This window comes from Balaenoptera borealis (assembly GCF_965194805.1).
Source record: "Balaenoptera borealis genome assembly, chromosome: 4".
NCBI classification, from domain to species: domain Eukaryota; kingdom Metazoa; phylum Chordata; class Mammalia; order Artiodactyla; family Balaenopteridae; genus Balaenoptera; species Balaenoptera borealis.
In genome coordinates, this window is record NC_138861.1 from 117,575,011 (window position 1) to 117,592,130 (window position 17,120).

At 34.4% G+C, this 17,120-nt stretch overlaps 2 protein-coding genes across 4 annotated transcripts in view; one reads left to right on the forward strand and one right to left on the reverse strand.

Annotated features, from left to right (window-relative positions):
• The window catches only part of AIMP1 (aminoacyl tRNA synthetase complex interacting multifunctional protein 1), a 34,234-nt gene extending 27,903 nt beyond the window's left edge, over positions 1-6,331 (forward strand). For 2 of the 3 annotated variants that reach the window (XM_082389142.1, XM_082389143.1), the window contains one exon: positions 6,086-6,331. In XM_082389142.1, coding sequence (XP_082245268.1) covers positions 6,086-6,252 — 167 coding nt within the window. In that variant the 3' untranslated portion in view covers positions 6,253-6,331. Of the gene's footprint in view, positions 1-6,057 lie in introns of all 3 variants that reach the window. The other variant, XM_082389144.1, reaches the window with a different exon arrangement.
• Positions 6,332-6,466: 135 nt separating this feature from the next.
• GIMD1 (GIMAP family P-loop NTPase domain containing 1) overlaps positions 6,467-17,120 on the reverse strand; it is a 43,866-nt gene continuing 33,212 nt past the window's right edge. Inside the window, exon 2 of the mRNA XM_082389158.1 lies at positions 6,467-16,378. Within this exon, the coding sequence (XP_082245284.1) occupies positions 16,118-16,378 (261 nt within the window). The 3' untranslated portion in view covers positions 6,467-16,117. The remainder of the gene's footprint in view (positions 16,379-17,120) is intronic.

Genomic DNA, 17,120 nt, shown 5'->3' on the forward strand with positions numbered 1-17,120 from the left:
CCCCTTATCAGCAAGTTTGCAAACATCTTCTCTCATTCAGTTGGTTGCCTTTTTGTTTTGTTGATGGTTTACTTTGCTCTGCAAAAACTTTTTAGTTTGATGTAGTCCCATTTGTTTGTTTTTGCTTTTGTTGCCCCTGCCTGAGGACAGACATTCAAAAAAACTATTGCTAAGACTGACCTCAAAGAGTTTACTGCCTGTGTTTTCTTCTAGGCATTTTATGGTTTCAGGACTTACATTTAAGTCTTTAATCCATTTTGAGTTTATTATTGTATATAGTGTAAGAAAGTGGTCAAGTCTGATTCTTTTGCATGTAGCTGTCCAGTTTTCCCAACACCATTTATGGAAGAGACTATCTCTTCCCCATTGTATATTCTTGCCTCCTTTGTTATAGATTAATTGATGCTATGAGTGTCAGTTTATTTCTGGGCTCTCAATTCTGTTCTGTTCATCTATGTGTCTGGTTTTGTGGCAGTACCATCCTGTTTTGATTACTGCAGCTTTGTAGTATAGTTTCAAGTTCATTGTAGTTCAGTTGTGACCCCTCCTTGTTCTTCTTTCTCAAAATAGCTTTGGCTATTCGAGGGCTTTTGTGTTTCCATACACATTTTAGGATTAGTTGTTCTACTTCTATGAAAAATGCTGCGGGTATTTTGATAGAGATTGAATTGAATCCATAGATTGCTTAGAGTAGTATGGACCTTTTAGCAATATTGATTCTTCCAATCCGTGAGCACAGTATAACTTTCCATTTATTTGTGTCATCTTCAGTTTCTTTCCTCAGTGACAAAGAGTTTTCAGAGTCAGGCGGCGTTTCTACTCCTTGGTTAAATTTAGTCCTAGGTATTTTATTCTTTTTGATGCAGTTGTAAATGGGGCAAGGATGTGGAGAAAAGGGAACCTTTCTACACTGTTGGTGGGAATGTAAATTGTTGCAGCCACTATGGAAAACAGTATGGAGGTTCCTCAAAAAACTAAAGGTAGAATTACCATGTGGTCCAGAAATTTCACTTCTGGTTATTTATCTGAAGAAAATAAAAACACTAACTCGGAAAACACACCTGTGTTCATTGTAGCAGTATTTATAATAACCAAGATATGGAAGCAGCCCAAGTGTCCATTGATAGATAAATGGATAAAGAAGATGTGGTGTATGTGTGTGGTGTGTGTGTGCGCACGTGCGCGTATGCACGCACACACATACACAATGGAATATTACTCAACCATTAAAAAGAATGAAATCTTTGTGGACCTTGAGGGTATTATGCTTATTAGTGAAATAAGTCAGAGAAAGACAAATACCATATGATTTCACTTTGTGGAATCTGAAAACCACAGCAAACAAAACAAAACAGATTCATAGATACAGAGAACAAACTGCAGTTTGATAGTTTGATAGTTGCTAGAGGGGAGGAGGGTGGGGGGACGGACGAAATAGGTGAAGGAGGTAAAGAGGTACAAACTTCTGGCTATAAAAGAAGTAAGTCATGGGGATGTAATGTATACATAGGGAGTACAGTCAATAATATTGTAACAACTTTGTATGGTGATGGACAGTAAATGATCTTATTGCAGTGGTCAGTTCATAATGTATAAAAATATCTAATCACTGTGTTGTACACCTGAAACTAATATAATTTTTTTTAATTAAAAAAAAAAGCCTGTCTATATTTGATTCTCTTCCTTAAGACCTATTTCAATCAGGCTTCTCTCTCCACTATTCCACCATAATTGCTCTGGTCAAGATCACCAATTTACTCCCTGTAGCTAAATCCATGGCTAGTTAGTTCTCAGTCCTTTTCTTAATTAACTTTGACTTGGCTTCTGACACCACACTTGCATGGTGGTCCTCATGCTTCATTGGCTGCTCTGCTCATCTCCTTTGCTGATTCTTCCTCACCTCCCTGACCTCTTAATTGGAATACCTCAGACCTTGATCCTTGACCTCTTCTCTTTTTCCATGCTTGGCCTCTTTTTCTTTCCATGTTCATTCCTTTGGCTATTTTATTCAGTCACTTGTCCAGCTACCTACGAGACTTCTTCACTAACATGTCCCAGGGGAGAAGAATGTATATCCCAGTCTTCTCCCTAGATTTCCCTTTTGCATACATCTTCTTCAGAAAATCCTAGTGGCTGTACCTTCTGAACATATCTGGAGTGATTCTCATCATCTCTACCTCCACCACTTTGGTCCTGACACCACCGTCTCTTATCTGGGTAATTGCAAAAGGTTTCTAACTGATCGCTCTGCTTTTGCCCTTGCCCTTCTTCCGTCTATTTTCAGTTATAGCCTACAGGGTGATGTAGGTCAGATATATTAGTCCTCTGCAAAAAACTATTAAAAAGCTTTCCATTTGAGCCAGAATACAGATATAGGTCCTTACAATGGCCTCTCATTATTTCATTAACCTCATGTACTTCAGCTGCTCCTCAATCACCCTAGTTGAGCCACTGTCTCTTTCCCCAGGTAGCTACATGGCTTGGTCCCTCATCTTATTCAAATCTTTCAGATGTCTCCTTATTTGTTTTATTTTTCTCCAAAACACTTATCATCATCAGATAAACTGTACATTATTTATTTTCTGCCCACATGGAAATGTAAGCATCATGAAATCAAGATTTTTGTTGTTATTATTCACTACTATATTCCAACCATCCAGAAAAATGTCAGGCATAGAGTAGGAGGTCAGTAAGTTGGTTATTGAATAAACAGAAAGAAACATACCAGTAAAACATGTTTTAAAGAACCCCCCCCAAACCCTCCAGTATTTGAAGAACAGACCTGAGGATCCATCTTCATTATTTCCAAGATCATTCCTATCAAATCAACAAACCACTTTTCTCTGTTGATTAGCTCTGTAAAATTAATTGATCCCTATTTGCAAAGTTATACTTTAGTTTTTGCATCACAAAAGGTGATAGTTACAATTATTATAGTTCAAAAGCTCAATTAATGAAACATAAAATAATTAAGTTGGTGCTAAGCTTTTCATGGTCTTGACATATCAGGGAAGCTGATGACTCTGGAATTTATGTTTATTGCTTTTTGTAGTTTTTAAACGCTGAGATGGTAGTCACAGCTTTTTACATCTGTACAAACTCCTTTCTGAGCTAGTTCCTGTTGCCTGTGTGTTTTGTTTAGATTGAGTTATCTTAAAGTAATCTCTGAATGATTAGTTCTCTTACAATACGTGTAACCATTTCCACATGGTGATTATTGGCATGTGTTTAGCAATTACAGAGACTACAGTTTTCAGCTTTAAGAACTTTTGTTGATATCATCACTTTGTTTGGATAGCCATGCCAAAAAAAGAAAGGGGGGGTGGAAATTAGGAAAATAAGATTTAGAAGAAGATTATAACACATAGGGATGATGAGAGAAAGGAAAGGAGGGAGGGAGGGCGAGAAAATTAGGAAAATAAGATTTAGAAGAAGGATATAACACAGAGGAATGATGAAAGGCTTCTCTGGAAATAGAGTTAATTTTTAAAAATTGTTTAAAATATTAGGTATGCTTTTTTGTGAGAGGTGATTTAAACTTTCATTTTAAACTTGCTTTATACCTTACCAAATAGTGTATTATTGAGAAACATGAATAAACCACAAGGTTAACACTCCATCCAAGACTTTTCAACTCTGATTTATATTCAGTGATCGTAATTTGGCAAGTTTTAATTACAATCTCAAAATTTTAGTGGTCTGAATCATTATTTCATTTACTGACTCGTTAAAGTCTTGCAGCCACATTCGGAATGTTCAGGTATTGAGCCTGTTGTGTTAAAAGCAACAATCAAGAGTGGGAGGTTCTTCTCATAGTTTCTAGTTCATTTTTAGTTAAAATCTTTATCCCTTGAAAATTATTACAGTCTTACGTAAGAAGTTTAAAACCTTCAGATCTTGTTCCACAAGTGCTGGGTGACCTAGGAACCTTTCTGAGCCCAGCTTTTTCATCTGTAAGAAAAGCTTTTTAATGGTATGTATTTCTTGTGAGTTTTGTGAGGTTTAACTTTTGAAACACTTAGCTACCTGCCTGGTGTTTTAAGCTCTTAGCTATTACTTTTGTGCCTCTATTTCCTCATCTGTAAAGCGGGGGTAATTAATAGTATTTATTTAGTATACTGAGAGGATTAAATGAGTAAATATATGTAAAGCACATAGTGCAGTGCCTGGCACATAGTAAGCACTATGTAAGTGTAGTGTTATGTATTATAATGATTATTATTTTCTATACATATCAGTGTCTTCCTAGATCTGACAAGCTTAAGTTTGTGCTGCACCACAGCTTGTTGTACTTGGGGCTTATGTCTGCATTCAGCAAAAATTTACCCACACAATCTGTGGTCTTGATAAGAAGCTTTTACACAAACCTGAGACAATCTGCTTCTTGAATTCATTATCAGTTTGGGAATATCTTTTTTTGGGTTCAAGGTGGGGGGGTCCAGAGTTAGTACTCAGGCCCTCCTGAACAGTGTGTCTGGTCTCAGCTTTTACAGAATTCTGGAATGCCCACTTCCCCACATGATCTGTGTATAAACAAAGTAGGATTATGCTCTTAGACTAACCAATGGCTTGGTGAAAAAAAATAAAAATTTTATAGATACTTTATATATTGGAATTTTTTCTGTTCTGTTTATTAATTAGTTTCTCTGTTGTCCAATCAAATAATCAAATGCTCTTAAAGGAGTAAGAAAAATCCTTATCTTTTATACTAGACAGTCTCTTCAGTTTTAGTTTCACTGCCTATTCTTCTACTGTAGATACATTATTCAATTAACTGTTCTGTCATCTCTGAAAACCTACATATCAGGACAGTTTTGTATATTTTTGCCAGTTTCAGGGTAGTTTCTGAAGAGCTAATAAAAAGATCTAGAAAGTTATATTTCTATTATTACTTAGTTATACTTAAGCAGTATTTTTGTTGTTACCTCCAGGGAAATCATTTTCCATTTGAAACTAACACTTAAGGGATTCGTTACTTCTCTTCATTGTTTCTTAAACTGATTCTTCATTTCAAAAGTTATTGAACATCTTCAGCTACTAAAATCATGTTACATTCAACTTTACTCTCTTCTTCCTCATCATTCATTAAATAGAGGGATTGCTTGGTATATTGGTAGTTTTTAAGCCTAGACCAGATATGTTCTACAATGTGTTTGTCTTTTATTGATTGTAAACTTTATAATGTGAGTTACGGTAAAGAGAGGAGATAGGATATTATCCACTTGTAAAAGTGTTGTTTGTTTCTTTTCAGAAGATAATTTATTAGGAGGCAAGGTGCTGTACTAACAGAGTAAGGGCTTTGGTGTCAAATCTCACTCTGCTTGTTGATTGTGTGACTTTGAGCAGCTTATCTTCTCTGAGCCCCAGTTTCTTTATATTTAAAACTAGAGTCAGTGTTGTTCTGTGAATTGCACGCAGCAACATATATTCCTGGTGCTTAGAAAATGCTAGTCCTGTCTCCTTATTCTTCCTTTCTCTTTCCATCTCACCAAGTGGAATGGGCAGCAGATGAAACCCAGAGTAGTTATTATATTTAGCTAGATAACCCCAACATTTAAGCCATTCTCCAGTATTGTAAGAAATCTTTAAGTACTCTAGCAGCGATCTAGTCATTTATTTTTTATGTTGAAACAAATAGTAAAGCATAAGCTGCTTCTGCCATGTGTAAAAATATAACACATCAAATTATGCTCTCATCTGTTCAAAATCTTTCTTTATATGTAGTGATAAAATTAGTATCTTGTATTTTCATTCTAATCATTTGTATTTTCGTTCTAATCATTTCATTCTAATCTAATTAGAATGAATCATTCCAATTCATTGAGCTATATTACCTGTAAAACTGTTTATTGTAAGAGTAAAAAATAATATCTTTAACGTTTGTAAGGAAATGACAAAATATTTTATTTTACCAATCAAGAATATAAATTGCCGACATAGTAAAAATAAAATAAGTGTTAAAAGTAAACGTTTAAATCCTGATCCGGCCTAAAGATCAGAAATTGTATTCAAGACAATTCACTAGAAATCTCTATGGACAGTTTATTAATATGTTAGCTATGTATTTTTTTTCCTCCCCCAACAGGAGAGCCTGACAAGGAGCTGAATCCTAAGAAGAAGATTTGGGAGCAGATCCAGCCTGATCTTTACACTAATGACGAATGTGTGGCTACATACAAAGGAGCTCCCTTTGAGGTGAAAGGGAAGGGAGTCTGTAGGGCTCAAACTATGGCCAACAGTGGAATAAAATAAAATCAAACACTTCAGTTACTGAAGTACATTAGAGAAAACTTAACAATAAAAAGAAATATATTTGTCACTTGTACCTAAACTATAACTGGCTCATTTTTGTTATTTCTCTTCTAGACTTGAGTAGTCTTTTACCTGGTATATATTGTTTTCAATTAATTAGAGAAACACTACATTTTTACCGATGGTTTTTGATCCTTTATGATACAGGGAGGAATTTGCCTGTGTTTCATGATGATTTATGTTTTAGTGAGGATGTTGGCTAGCACATTGCTTTTTCTTTATACATTTAGGTAACTTGAACTAGATTAACATTTAGTTTCTTATTTGTAGGCACATGTTGCATGCAATTTGAAGCCCTTGTATTTTTAGTATCTGTATTATAAACGCCCTCTCCTCTTTAAAAAGAAAAGTTAGAATTTTTGTCAGGCTTATTAACTAGTCTATATTGTAATGGTATTGAAAATGACCAACTGTTGATTCTAGAGAGCCGAACAACGTGAACGCTAGGAGACATGGCATTTGAACATTATTGCTGTTGCTTACCAAAGTAACCCAGACTTATATACTTAAGGTGACTTTTTTAAAAGACTGAAACTTCCAACTGTGTAGTGAACTTATTCTTTCCATTTAACAAAATAATTAGTAATAAATTTTGACTAATTCTAAAGAATAAACACATTGCAAAGTGTTGCCAATGTAGTTCCCAATAAATTGACTGTAAACACGGTCCACTTTTTTATTCTAGGTGACTTCAAAGATTCTTTGGATACCTAATAAAAGATTATAGCTTTTATCTTTAGAAGAGCATTTAAGGTTGATATCTTTTATTTTTTCATGTACCATCATACTGTCAATATATAAAAGAAATTGTAGCCAGAAATTTAACATACATATGTATAAAGTTGTCAAATGTGTATTTTCACTCATCTTACAGATATTGTAGGAACAGTGAAAATTAACTTAGGCACTATGAGCTTCAAGTTCACCAGCCTTGAGATGACGACTGAGATACCAAAAAAGAAATGCATCTATGGAGGTAGGAATATCTATTCTAAAAGAAAAATGACACATACCAATATTCTAGCACTGTTGCTGTTTATAGCCTACAATAAGAAGGAGAGGCAAAACAAAAACTTTTAAAACAACCCTACATGCTAAGTTATAAAAAGTATCATTTATTTAAGTCCGTGGAGTTCTCTGGTAGGCCAAGATGTGGTACCATCATAGAAATTTTATCTTCTTTATGAAAAACTGAATATTAACAGAGCATCATTAGCATCTATCTGTTGATAACTAAATACAAATGACTTTCCAAAGTTTTGTACTTGAGATATGTTATTCTTCCGGGAATAAAGACTTTTTGTGAGTCTGTATTTTCTGATTTTTCCCAATTATATTACATTTCTATAAATCTAATATAATTTAAAGAATGTTTCAACTGTTTAGATAGTTGAACTATTTATTCCCAATTTTTCAAGTTACATAAAAGCATTACTCAATCAAGTTATCCACTTAGCTCCATTCAGTCGTTATTTTTACAGAAAACTTAATTCTGTTTTATTTGTATTGCTGGGATGAAAGAACTCTTACAGAATCAACAAAAAATGATGACATTGTTAGTGAACTGGACATAATCCTTCTGGCTTCTGACTGGTATTCAGCCCGTTAAGAATTTCAACAGTAGGAGATGGTGTTAGGTCACAGACTAAACAGCTAGTGCCTCTTGACATCTATTTATGTATTGCAAAGTAAACCAGAAAAAAAAGCTGACCTTCCCCCAAGATAATTTCTCGTGCAGTGTTGACCCACTATCTTATAGTGACTATTGACAGGACTAACTTTTCTTATATATAGAAATTCCATGTGTATTATTCTTATGAGATGAATCATTTTCAGGACATGTTAATTTTAATATATAATTGGCAATTTTTTCTGCCTTCTATGAAGAACATTAAGTATTCTATGAGTACAAGAATATTAAGTGCCCACCAAACAGATAATTTGTTGTTGCTTTTTTAAAAATATGTAAATTCTCATTTACACTATTTACAAAATATTCAGAGTAACTCACTGAACTTTAATAAGCACATCAGCAAGACGGAGGGTGTGTATAGGGCCTCAGAGAATGTTAGTTTAATGAGGTTCCAAAATCTGGGTCTTTGCAGGTCCAAAAACCTGCATTTGTGCATGACTGTTATAGATGCTAAGTAGTCTGTAGAGCTTAGTAGTATTGGTTTTGAATCCAGATTACCTAGTTTTGATTCCATCTATACAACTTAAACGCCTGTGTGATCTTGGGCAACTGTTTAGCCTCCATATACCTTACTTTCCTCATCTGTAAGATGGGTATAATAATAGTACTTACCTCATTGAGTTGTGAGGGTATATATTATGTTACACATAATAGAGGTATATAATGTTAATATCAGTTTATGATAAGAATGTTCCTTTCCTGAAACTAGTGTTCCTGTCTCTCTGTCCCCTTCCGTGGTATCACATTTCCTGAGAAGTGAATTTTTGTTCAGAAGATTACTTGGTGTATATGAAATGAACAGAGCTTCTTAAGGAATATTTCATACAGGCCCTGTCTTTCAACAGACCTGATTGTTCCGCTATACCAGATGTAGTATCTCTCCCCTCGCTAGAGATGTTTTTTACTGAAACTTTCTCTTCCCGCCCTGCACTCCCACTGAAATCCATGTTTTAGGTATTTAGACGCTGGTCAGCCCTGTTCATTGATGCCCTTTCACTGGTTTAATATTATTGATAAAGTTTCAAATAGTTTTGCAATTTTCTTAGACTAGAAAGACAATACTTATAACTATTGTGTGTTAATGTAACAAATAAAAGCAATTGTATTTTTAAGTTCTTGGCAGGTGGAGGATCACCTCACTATCGCTTATGAGAAGGACATTAAAGGGGCATGAGTATACTTAATTTTCTAGGGAAATTATATGTTGTACCTTTAAAAATGTAAAAATATCAAAGTGTGCAGTGTTAGCTGTGTACTTTGGCTACATAAATTGTGACACAGTCCTGGTTCTAAGTGCTGTGCAATGGTGTGTAGACTAAAACTTTATTGCCAAGATACAAAATAAAAACTAGTGAAGCAAATTAATGTAACACACCTACAAATAATATTGCAAATTGCTGTCTTGTGGAGAGAGCTTTGCCTTCCAAGTGAGGGGGATATATTAATAATATCTGTCTAATGTCATGGATTTTATTGTAGAATTATTAGTAAGATATTTAATGCTTTATAGCTAGCTAAGTAGTTTCAACACATCTTTTCAATTTAACTCCCTAGAGGTAAGCCAGCTATTTTACCCCAAAGAATCAACAGAAAATTTACATAAATGCTGGTGCTAAGGTATAACTAGCCGAAACCTAGATTTTACTAATATTCTGCTTTTCTCCATTATAATATGCTTTCTTTCTCAAATAGTCATGTGGTTTCTTATATTTGAATGAGAAGTTTAACTTCTCTTTTGTCTAAACTGTAGGGAAAGATAATAATAAGTTTTAAAAAACCCTAAATTTCATTAGTTCATGTAAGGAGATTAAGGCAGCTCCTTTAGTGGAGTACTTAAGCGATTTTAAAGGGAGAGAAGAGGTCATTAAACACTCCTTTGGAGTGGTTACAAAGAGAATTTATCAAGTTTTTTCTTTTTGCTGAGGAAATTCTTAGGAAGAATCACTTGGCAAAACTAGGCTGCCGCTGCTGGCAGCTGTTGGCTTTCTAAAGAACTGTGTGTGTGCCTTGATTCTTTGAGTACACTCTTGTCGAGGGCACTGATCCTGTAATGACAGTCTATCCCAGAAGTCTACTTAAGAAGGATGTCACTAAGTTCTAGATAGATAGATAGATTGATAGAAAAAGTATGTGCTTAAACCAGGAACACCTCTATAGTTGTACACATCTGCAGTGCTTTTTGGGTGATAACCCAAAGTTTTACAATAATAATGAAAACAAAGATAGTTGCTAATGGCTAATATGCCTCTATGCAAAACTGGATCTTCTTCAGACACCAACTTTTTGGAATGGAAAAGAATTAGTAATTTATATATACATTGTTGCTTATCGTACTTCTTATAGTTACGGTTCTAACTTTGGATGAGTTTTGGCAGAGATAATTCATAGGAGTATAACTGTAAAAAAAATTAGAGAAAGGACCCAGAACAATGAAATAATTGTTAGTTTGAAAGTGAGCCATCTGGAATTTCAGAGTATGAATTAATTATTGTACATTATATTTTTTCACCCTTATGTATTCCCTTGTTCGGTTTTTTCCCTTCCCCTTCGTTACTCCCACCCCCTTCCTAACATACCCTATTCCCAGTTCTCTGGCTTTTTGAGTAAAATATGCGTGTAAGTGTTATTTTATGTCTTCATCAACATCATTTCCTATCTGGCAGGCTATTGTCCTTAGCAACAGCAGCAGAAACAAACCTGGGGCTCGATAATTGCAAGAAAAAAGAATAATCCTTTTAAATGAAAAGGCTAACTACTCTTCTTGACTATCCTATTGCTTACATAATGCATATAGAATTGTTCAAATAGCAGTTATTAATGTCTGCTCATTTCTTCAGTGGCATTCACGTGATGAGCCTTCACATCAAGGCTGCTCTGACAAAGTTTTACATTTGTTTTTGTAAATGGCCTCGTTAGAATATCATACATCCCAGTAGAGAAATGTTCTCAATATATGCATCCACTTAACTTTTCAGCCCTAAGATATTTGGCTGATACTTGTTAATTTAAAACCCCACTCAGCTTTTCACAACTGGGGAATTTGGAAAGCACAGTGCAGGAGTCATCCAAAATCAACACCACAATTTGATTTCTCTTTGAAAAAGATTAATGAAAAATGCAAATAGAAAGTCACTTTTAATAAGTTTAGCAAAAGAGAATGATTTTGGTAGAAATAACTTTTTCCGTAGCTTTCAGTATTCATGTGAAAGGATAACATTTTCTCTTAAAGCATATGAATTGGCAATAAAAACTTCTGATGCTTGTGAAAAGAAACTTATTTTTTAAATAAAGTTTGAGTGAGAATATGGGAAATAGCAATGCCACTTAAAAATAGCCTTTTGTAAAAGAATTGTGATATGCTTGAAAATCAATAGAAGAGAAAACCTAAGCAAATTCTTATTTAAAAAGACAGAGTGTAGATAAACATAACTACAAAAAGAAAGCCTGAAATTGCTGATTGAGGTAATGTTATCTAGATGAACCAACCTAGTAAGGGTCAGAACTAGTTAGTATTAGAGATGAATTACTAATTTCCCAAGATAGTATGTACTAATGAGGATCCAACCCCAGCTGCACAAAAGTATCATGTATACTATCTTCCAATCATCTAAAATGTTCAAAGCATTTTCAAATACAAAGTTTAGTAGAGATTTTTGTCTTCCAGGTGAGAAGGGCACCTGGAGGGATGTGAGGAAAGAGTGCAAATTATAGAGTCTAATAGGAAAGGTGGCAGGATGCCAAAGATGAACTTTCTGGACATCATTTATTTTACCTACAGCTAATTCTGATCACATGGTTGTTTTGTTGCAAGTTGTAATTATCTCTAGTAATGGTGAGTTTATTCAATTTGATATACATGTGATGTCATCCAGAAAAAGCCGAACAACCAGCTTCAGGTAGATGTTCGCTTCAGTGCCTTGCTATTCTTATGGTTTAACTACCCCATTACCAACTAACAAATTATTTCCCTACATTCACTATGCTGATTATTATGAGGAGCTAGAATTGCTATTGCATAGTGGTTCATGGAAAACCACGTCTGGAATTAATGCCTCTGGGGTACTACACTAGAATGCAGAGTGTATTAGGAAAATGCACTAACTAGAAAGATGGGGGAAGATAAGAGAAAAGAAAACAATGGTGAGGAATGGACTTTCTAATATTTGTATATTAAGTAAAAGAGATAATGATAAACTACCAGGAATGCTCAATGTAAATGATAAGAAGGGACTTTTGAAACATAAGGGTCGATCTGTAAGGGGAAATAATTAACTCTCTTAGCAAAATCTAGTAATAAGGAGAAAGGAAAAACATTCCAAAGACTTCTTCCATAGGGAAGATGGGGTAAGGAGAAAAGGATAGGGAGGAAATGAAAGTGTTCTAAAGGTCTTATTTAAATAGTTGAGGGGATAATGCAGTGGGGAAAGAGTTCTTGGTTAGGGAAATAGTTCTACTTTGTTATCAAACAATGGTAGAGAAGTATGTACTTCATTCTGAATTCGGGGACAAAGAAATAATTCTTAATGGGTATTAATTAGAGTAGAATGTCCAAATTATCAAGAAGAAAAACTGAATAGCAACTTTATCAAATTGGCAAAACTAAGGAAAAGAAAAATGTTAGAAATACAGTAATATAAAAAATAATAAACATAAAATGGAGAAACATACTGTATGCTTGCATGGGAGGATTTTAATATTACAAAATGTCCTTTGTCATCAATTCAAAAGAATTTTCTTTTGAAATTAGACAAAATTAGATCTGAAATAATGTATATAAATGAATGACTGGGAGTAGCCAGAAAATATGTTGAGAAAAGAAGACTAAGGGAAGCTTGCCATCCTACATATCAAGGAAGGATATAAAACCATCCAAATTAAATCATTATGGTATTAATAGTGATATAAATCAGATAGATAATGGAAAAGAATTAAGAATCCCGAATAGATCCAGAAATAAAGAGGATATATATTTATATACCTATCTACCTATCTCAGTAGGAAAGTTATTAATTATTTAATAAGTAGAGCAGATATAATTGGTTACCCATCTAAAAGGAAATGAAACTAAATCCCAGTTTTGTACATTGTACATAAAAATATATAACTGTAAGAAAATTCACATTTATTTTGGCAAAAGTTACCATAACCAAAACTGAAGGACAAATAACAATTGAAAAAAATTTGCAATCTGAAAGGCAGAGGACTAATATTTGTAATGTATGTAGAGCTCTTCAGATTTAGCAAGCAGGAAGTGTTAAAGAAAAAATACTCAGTGACACTTGTTAAAGATGATAAGGCAGACTTTATTCAGGACCATCAAGATAGGTAGAGGGACTGCTCAAATGGGAATTTACTGTGAGGGAGAAAGATGGGGCTCAACTCTGAATACAGCATGGGCAAGTGAGAATTTATAGCCAAGGAGCAGGGTGGGGATCATTGGATGGAAAATTACCAAGAGGGAACTACAAGGAAGGGTCAGAGGGAGTCTGGGTAAACCCGCCTAACAGGATCTTTGCTGGAGAGAGGCCAGGGTGGTTAGACAAGGAACCTGATCAGATATTGAAGGTAAAGAGTTCTGGTAAACTGACTTAGCAGGGTTCTTGCCAAAACTAAATTAAGCACACATGGGCCTAGGAGAAGGTTCAGGAGCCTGACTGAAGTTTTTGTCAAGCAAAGAAACTTTGTGTGAAGCGATCCAATAGTAAATGACAAGAAAAGGTAAATAATGTGAAGAGGCAGTTCATAGAAGAGTAAATCTAAATGACCAACATGCTTATAAAAATGCTCCAGTTAGGGAGTAGTCTGGGAAATCCAAATTAAGGTAAATAGTAAGTAAGGTACAGTTTTACATTTAGCAAACTGGTGTTAGCAATAGGTGTGTAAGATGATAACACTGATGACAAGAATATAGGAAAAGGGTTCTCAAACATTGTTGAAAATTTTGTTGTAACACATATGAAAAATTGAGTAAGATATATTAAAATTAAAGTGTATATATATACTTCAACCGAGAAATCCCACTCTTGGGAATATAACTTACAGAAAAGAAACAATATTATATTAAAAAATATGTACAAGAATAGTTGGCAGAAAACTGGAATGCATATCAATAGAGGAATAGTTACATAAATTGTTACTGAAAAAAGCAAAATATAAGATGACTAAAGAAAAGTCAAATATGTAATATCACATTCAGAGATTTATGTAAAATATATATATATACAAATTTAAAAATAAATAATTCAGGGAAAAACATCACAGAAGTCTTCCTCTTTGAAACTAGAAGCACCTTTGCTCTGTTAATCATTAACACTAGGCCAGCCTCAGAGATCTTGACTCCTTAATGATTCTGCGCAACATATCTTTCCTTTAGCTAACTAGTATTTGTGTTCTGTAAAGAGTTAGCTGACATCACATGAATGAAGAGCTCAGAACATGAATTTTCCACTATTCACTAGTCACTGCAGTTTCAACTTCTCAACTTCAACTTTCTGTCACCAAGCCACTAACCCCTGGGGAAGGGTCAGTTTTTACTTAACTTCCAAAACTCAGCCCAATTGTTGAGGCTCCCACTTTACAATCCTGGACGCACAATGATAGACGGGGACCATACAGAGAAATAGAGATGTTGTTTCAGGTTGGAATTTGTATTATGCTTTCCCTTAGAAATACTTTATAAATTTGTGCTAGAAGTTCAGGTAATATTAAACATTAAGTACGCTTCTGAGGATTAGTCTGGGAGAACAACCGCGAGCTGTAATCCTGTTTTTAATGGAAAATAAAGTATAATGCACACTAAAAAAGCAATTTACAAATTAACTTTATGAAAATAAGCTGTTTGTAAATTGGGGACTACCTTAGGAAAGAATCTTATAAATGATAATGCTCATGTGCAGATGTTAAACCTGAGGGTGATCTGATACTGACTTGTTGATGGACTTGGCTGTTACGATTGACTAGAATTATTTTCCTTCGATCCTCACTGCTGCCTTTGAGTTTATCCTGGATCTCTCTACTAATCCAAATTGACCGACCTTCCAAGGTAGACTGGAAGCCTCTTTTTCAGTCAAAGCTTTATTCATATTTGGTTATTACAATTGTTAACAGTTATTTCTGCTGCAGGGTTCGGCTCTGAGCTTTTACCTGTATTTCCAAGCCTTAATAGGAACCAGGGATTATATGAAAGTGGAAGAGGAAGTTAACATTTACTGAGCGTCTAATATGTGCTAAGTTGTTTCATCATTACAGTAAATATGAAGTAGGTATCTCACATGAGGAACAGGCCTTCACAAGTTTAATTTTTTAGGATCAAGTAAGCCGTGGAGCAAGTTTTGAAAATATGGATAATAATTTATTCATTTTTAACTTTTATTTAAGTATAACATCTATAGTAAACAGTTCATAAGTCAGAAGTGTCTATTGTCGAATTTTCCCAATGGGAACACATTCTGTGAAACCAACTTCCAGATCAAGAAATAGAACATTACTGGAATCTGAGAAGCCGCCCCGGTGTGTGCTTTCACTCACTATCCCCCCAACTCCACCAAGGGTAACTTGACTTCCAACACTTCTCACGTCAAAACAGTTAAAATTACATTAGTTTTGACTGTTTTTGAAATTTATACAAATGAAATCATAGAGTATGTATTCTTTTATGTCTGGCTTCTTTCTTTCAACATTATGTTTGGGTAATTCATCGATCTTGTTACATGCAGTTGTAGTTTGCTCATTCTCATTACTGTATAATATTTCATTGTTTAAATATACCACAATTTGCTTATCCGTTTTACTCTTAGTAGACATTTGGATAATTTCCAGTTTTTAGCTATTTTGAATAGTACTGCTATGAACATTCTTGTACATACGTGTCTTTTAGTGCACAAATGTATACATTTCTGTTGGATATATACTTCAGAGTATAATTATTGTGTCATAGGATTTGCCTTAGAAATCTTATTTTTAATTGCCAATTTTCCAAAGTGGTTATACCAATGTACACTCTCGCTGGCAGCACATGGAAATTCTCATGGTCCACATTCATGCTAACAAAGGCACTTTTGAAACCAGGTTGCTGGCTCTAAAACCCAAAGCCCTTTTCCTTTCACCTAAATCTCATTTAAAGGTAAGAACTTGGTAACAATTTTCTTTTATAAATTCTATGATCCTTTCTAAGATTTTTAGTCTTTGTTCATTAAGCGAGTTTCCTTTTTTATACTGGAAAATATATCTGCGTTGAATAGAATTTAGTAGGGTTAGCAGTGTATCAGAGGCCTCATGTAAGTATTCATCTTCATTGAGCCCAGCCTCTTCGATTTTTTCTGCATGGGTGAAAAGAATGGCAGTGTAATTCTTCCAAGCATGTCCCAGAAGTTCCTGAAAGAGAGAAGTTAAATGGCTATTAGCCTTGGACTATATTTCTCAAAGAAGAGCTGAGGAGTTACTATGGTTTAACACAGTCAGTAGATCTGTACCTCATTATGTTTCTAAAAGCTGAAATATATAATGGAAGTGACGATGGGGTCAAGTAATGTAAGCAAATGGACAGAGATGAGTGGGCTTTAAGAAAAGGCTTTAGTTCTCCATTTTATTTTGTTGTTATAATTTATGTATATACAACCTCAAAACTGCATATTATCAATGTTGCATATGATTTAATTACGTTTGCAACATTCAGCAGTCATTTATACTTGCCTGTCAACCTGAATCTTTTAGAACCACTGAATTCCTTTGTCAGAGCACCTTGCCCAAGGGAATTGTCATATCTTTCTGTAGGAATGTTGCGTTATCATCGCTGAAAGCATTTTCTAAGGATTTATAATTACATAATCTGGTTACAATCTATCAATTAATCAGATGACATGTAATGGAAATGCTAAGATCAAAATACATTTGGTAATTTGGAACAACTACAAAATATTACTGTGACTCGCATCCTCTTCACATAACTGGAATCAAACCCAATTTATCGGTTGACTTCCTCTAATGTGGGTGAAAAACACTGCAGACTGGTATTCCTTTGTTTAGTAATATGTAGAAGTTGGTTATGTAATAAATTCTTGTCTGATTAGTGAAAATGAGCTGATATAAAGCAGAAGTAATAGCACATGGCAGATTG